Source organism: Fukomys damarensis, unplaced genomic scaffold (assembly GCF_012274545.1).
Source record: "Fukomys damarensis isolate Sample0158 unplaced genomic scaffold, DMR_v1.0_HiC HiC_scaffold_13, whole genome shotgun sequence".
NCBI classification, from domain to species: Eukaryota; Metazoa; Chordata; class Mammalia; order Rodentia; family Bathyergidae; genus Fukomys; species Fukomys damarensis.
Window position 1 is genome coordinate 34,348,538 of NW_022900925.1, and position 5,513 is coordinate 34,354,050.

The 5,513-nt window shown below is 48.7% G+C and overlaps 1 protein-coding gene across 1 annotated transcript in view; it reads left to right on the forward strand.

Annotated features, from left to right (window-relative positions):
• Positions 1–5,308, forward strand: part of Znf652 (zinc finger protein 652) — a 17,920-nt gene extending 12,612 nt beyond the window's left edge. Inside the window, exons 6-9 of the mRNA XM_010620320.3 lie at positions 932–1,137; positions 2,331–2,395; positions 4,607–4,717; positions 5,276–5,308. Of these exons, the coding sequence (XP_010618622.1) occupies positions 932–1,137; positions 2,331–2,395; positions 4,607–4,717; positions 5,276–5,308 (415 nt within the window). The remainder of the gene's footprint in view (positions 1–931; positions 1,138–2,330; positions 2,396–4,606; positions 4,718–5,275) is intronic.
• The last annotated feature ends 205 nt before the right edge of the window (positions 5,309–5,513 follow it).

Here is a 5,513-nt window from a genome sequence, read left to right on the forward strand (position 1 = left end):
CGCGGACGCGGACGGACCGAGCCCGGGACGCCCTCGGCTCGCGAGGACTGTCCTGAAACCAGGGGAACCGCCGAACTGAAGCCCAGTGGGCTCGCGTTTTCTGATGACTTTTATAAATTTCAAATACTCCAACTTACGGGATTTTATAATTTCATATCAGCTGATGAGGTATGCTTGCTTTTATACCCTGGGCCTCTCCTCAAAGAGGAGGTAGCCCGGTTTCCTTTGTACTAATCGGGAAGGCTGTGAGGTTAACCCAGAGCATTAATTGTATCACTGTGTATTGTAATGAATTCTCTTCCGCCGTGGGCACCGGCTCCGATTCGCGGTATAATCAAGCATTATAGAGAAAGATGGAAATTTTCTTCTTTGTGTAGCTCTCCTAACGCACTCTTTATTTTACTACAGAAATTATTTTAGAGTTTTTGTATAGACTTCTTTAGTAGCCCGTTTCTAAGATGAAATGTATTTCAATAAGCGGTGTAATTTTTCAGTGTAGCTGAACCTATGTTGTAAAATAGAAAAAAATTTATAATCATCAAAATGTGATTCTTAAAGATACCTATAACTTCTATAATTCAAAGTTACTCTTACACCCGTACAACTCAAAGGTGCTTTAGAGACTGGCGTGTGGAGGGCGCCAGGGCGGCCGCGGGTGCCCGGGTCTGGAAATGAGGGGGCGCTCACATCTGCTGCTCACTGCTTAGGAACGGCCCTCCTGGCAACCGTTCCGGGACGCAAACTGGAGGCTCTCGTTTTGAGGTGGTTGTTGTTTTTTTTGTTTTTGTTTTTGTTGTAAGAATTGTTATGAGAAGCTAAAGTGGCAAACAAATCTCAAACATGATTTGCGGTAGGGCTGAGAAACTTGGATGACTTTGGAAATGTCTGCTGTCCACAACTGAGCGATTTTAACACCGTTGATGTGGAGCAGGGACAGCCCCAGTCTTGCAGCGCCGCAGGTGACCGATGGGCCGGCAGCCTTAGCCGGGGGAGAGCGCGCCTGCGCCTCACTTCCGCTTGGGTCGGTGCAGCCTCGGCCCGCAGAGCCAGGGCCCCGGGGCGGGCGGCGCCGACTCCATCCGCTGGGCGTGGGCTCGGCGGTGTCTGCCACTGCGCGTTCATCCCCCTCCGAGGACAGTGCCAAGGACGGGTCCTTCCCCACTGCCCCTCCATTTTAAACCTTGAATTCCCTCATGACTCTTTGCTCGGGTCCTTACATCATTGCCTGGCTCTTATTTATTTTGTTTTTTAATATTAAATGTGCAGATAGGCGTCAAGCACTTTTCCAGCTGATTAGCTCCGTAGCAGGGAAAAATGGAACTCTCCATTGAGCTTACATCCCTCTTTTTACACCCGCTGTCGGCTTTTGGGTTTAATCATTCTAACTTTCCTCCTTCAGATTTTGCCTCTGTCTTCTAAAATGCATAGGAAGATACTGTAGGAGACAGAAAAGTATCTCCAGACATACTTTCCTTCCAGTTCTGGCTGTAAGTTTTAAACAGTAGTATTTTAAATATTGTGTACATTCTTTGGGCCCCCGGGCACCCAAGCCGACAAGGAAGTTAATTCCTCACTGTGACTTGTGACCTGAGTGGCTTCTCCCCTGATCACCACCGTCTCCTCTGCTTTCCAGGACAAGTTTATAAAGCCACACTTTTATGTAGACATAGCATTAAAATATTAAACATTAAAATAACTTCTTAAAAAGATACGTTATAGCTTAGTTCCTTGGTTATACCTTATTTGTTCTAAATAAATTTACAGTATTAGGCAACAATTTTGAATTCTAGACAAGATCCTTGAATCAACCATTACATGAGGTATACTGAGATTATACCCCGGAAAATTCTCTGGTAGTTGTCTTTGACTTTTCATTCAAGTAACTATAACCATAGGAAAATAGCTGCTACACAGGAAAACCAGCAGTAAACAGATCACCACCATCTTTCCCAGAAGCAAAAAAAAAAACAGTTGACATTGTCCTACAGTAGAACTCTTAGTGAAATGGGTTGTGGAACAATCTGGAAACTTCCAGGCTTTCTTCCCTGACTGGGATCTGTGGTGTTGGGGAAGATGGCTCCTCGTCAGCATCACATGAGATACGAACAGTGACGCCCGGAGGAGTCGTGACACTAACGCAGGACTGCAGTCGACGTCAGGCCTGCACGGAAGGCTCAGGCTCAGGGCGGAGAGTGGGGTCCCTGTAAGGGAGAGCTGTGTCGTGCCGTGTTCTCCCCCACGTGCGCTATGGCGCCTGTGGTTGGCTGCTCACTTGCTTGTGAAAAGATGTGGGAGTCCTCAGCCCCTCTGCACTGTGTCTTTCGCTGCAGCGTTACGTGGACACCAGGCTGAGGCTCGCTCTCGCAACTTCATTTTACACTATCTTCGAGGGCTTGTACCATTGCGAGGGTTGCACATTTGAGGAAGGTTCCCCAAGGGCTTTTCTGAGTTGGCATTGTATTTCCGGTGGTTTTTGTATTTTCTATCCTTTTTTCATAGATGTATCATTCAAATAGAAATTCTTTTTTAGCCTTAAAAAAGGCTGCTGCCCCTGTAATCTCAGCACTCAGGAGGCTGAAGCAGGATGATTGCCATGAAGTCGAGGCCAGCCTGGGCCACAATATAGTGAGTTCAAGGCCAGCCTGAGCTACGTAAGGAGACCCTGTCTCGGGTGCAGGGGGGCTGCTGCTTTCTCAGATTGAGTGAGGTAGGCTCATACTGAAGTTTTAAATTCTGAACAACTGCAAAAAAGATGATCAGTTTAAAGCATGTGGCTTCATTTCTGCACATATTTATGATTTCATTCTTGTTTTCAGCAAATGGAGAGTCTGCATAAAACCTTACTGCAGTCCCAAGAAACCTCTCCAGATCCCTTCCGATCACTTCCGTGCACTTTTCTAGTCCGAAGTGTACATGGAGAGCCCTGGGTTAATGGCTGCGTGTGGAGAATTCCATAGTTGTACCTTCTTTTCTCAAAACTGCAGTTGTTGGAAGTCCCTTGCTCTCACAGTTAGAACTGCCCCTAGAATTTGTCCCTAGCACACTAACGGAAGTCAGAATGCTCTAAAGAGAGCCTGGGAAAACTTTATGAGATTTTTTTCTCCCAGTTTTTATTTTTGTTGAATGGATGTGTACAGTTTCATTTTGATATTATTGGCACTTTTAAATCTTAAGATATGAAGCAGAGATAGAAATACATTGCAGACATACGTATATATTTACCCATCGTGCAGATTTCAGTTAGTAAAACCCAGTTTGGTGTGTGTTTTTTGTGTGTTTTGTGTTTTTGGTACCGGAGATTGAACTCGGGCCCTTGCACTTGCGAGGCAGGCAGTAGAACCACTGAGCTAAATCCCTGGCCCCTGGATTTTTTATGTTTTAAAAAAAAAAGCAAACCTGAAAGATCCTTTCGTTTGAGCTACTGTATGGAGAAGGCAACTTTACTGCATTGCTGACCCCAGGATGGAAACTTCAGCGCCGTTTCAGACTGCATGGAGAGTATTTAATGCCAACAGTGATAAGTTGCTTTTAAGCCTTTTATCAGCTAATTCTGAAAAAGTCAGTTCACCTGGAATTCTTCTGACTGTAAGGTTGAGCAAGTAAACATTGAGTCTTAGGGCCGGGGATTTAGTTCAGTGGTGCCGCTGCCTGCCTCCTCGCAAGCTCAAGGTCCTGAGTTCGATCCCCAGTTCCACCAAAAAAAAATTGAGTTTTAAATTTCCTTTGCCTAAACCAAGATAGGAAATGTCCCAAGAGGCCATTTTTTCAGGAATGAAAGGTCATAGCCACTGGGGACGGTGGCGTTATTATGCAATAACAGCACCCGCTGACCCGCCGGTGTCACCTGCCCGTGCAGCCCTGGACACTACCTCGACGAAGCCGAGTGGAGACCCCTCTGCCTTTTCCACGGAAGCCATACAAGTTGCCATGCGGTGCACCCACTTTCCTATTCTCTACTTTTATACTCTCTAGACTTTTTATAGACTTTGTGATCGGCTCTCTCTGTCTTCGAGGGCAGGCTTTGCAAGTCTCAAAGGAAAATGACGCCCTTTGTTGTCCCAACTTTGAAGCTTTGGCTTCAGCGAATTCACTGAGAACCAGATAACGAGCCGTGCGTCAGACCCTGTCCCGGAGTCAGACCGGCCTCGCAGAGTTGGTACTCGGAGCGCAGACTCCTGCCTGCCTCGGTAGAAGCTGTGCTGTTGTCGGAAGTGACGTGAATGTGGGTTCCTTTCTGCTTTGTCGGCTGTAGCGCACGCGATCAGTGTTCTGGAGTCTTTTGATTTCTTGACGGTGGAGCGAACCTTCGCCCCCGTCTCACTCTCTCCCTGAGTGCCTTCAACAAGCCAGAGCCCTGGCTCGCTCTTCCTGGTCCAGCTCCTACCTCTGGTGATTCCAGTCTAGCAATTGCCACCCACCCGTGCCCCGGCGCGCTCCCCTTGCAGCCTGGCGCAGGCCTGGGCTGGGAACTCGGGACATTTCTGTCCTCTTCCTCCATGTCGTGTTTGGGTCGCTTTTTTCCCTGTTATTTACACCCTGGCAGGTCCGTGTCCAGCGCTGGGACCGGTTACCCTGGCCTCACTCTCCGCCGCCCTCTTTCCCCCAGGACTGCAGGTCACGGTGCCTCCAGCGGCTTGCCTCCCATGAAGTCTTCCTGAGCACCCGCCGGCCCTTCGAGCCGCCGCCGCCCTGCGTCCTCTCCTTCCGTAAACAGATGGCAAGTCGTGCCCGTGACTCTATTTCAGTCAGACGAATTTAGAAGTGCTCTCTGGGTTTAACAAAACTCCTTTACCCATTTCTGATCTGCCTCCCTCGTCTCTGCCCCCCATCCCTCAAAACCCTGCTTCTTTTCTAGTTGTTCTCATCTAATGCATATTAAAAGTATGATTGCTGCACAGTATATGAAGGATGTAATAAAAAGGAGGTCGGAGCCTATTCTGCATGTGATGTGAGCATCTCATTGCCGAAACTTGTCTTAGCAGCTGGCCAACGTTTCACAGCCAAAACCACGGTTTGCGTTGTGTTGTGCACAGGTCTCTTGCTTCCTAAATTCTCCAAAAGTTAAAGGAACTCCTTAAAAAGAGGAGATGGAATTCCATTTTTTGTAGGGAATGAAAGCTGTCGAGTATTTCGGCCTCTGTCAAAAGTCTTCGCTTCCTGACTCGGGATCTCACGCCCTTTCCTCAGTTATCAGTGCTCAGTGATCACCGCTACAACGCGCGTGGCACAGGGGTCTGAAAGGCCGCTCCTGAAGCCTGCGTCCTGTCCATCGCAGACTCCGGGCCTGCGCGTGAGTCTGGGACACTGAGAGGCGCCGCCGCTGCCGCCGGGCATGGGGACTCGTTTACAGGGTGCAAGAGGCAGAGGGCGGTGGCAGCGGCTCCTCAGTGCTGCCCTGAGCACTTCTCGTGTTTGGTCGCCCTGTTGTCCTCCAGCAGTGACCTACACGTGTGCATGTTGCGTACCCCAGGCTGTTGCTTCCATCTTGAGAGCCCAGCCCGCACACTGCGCGG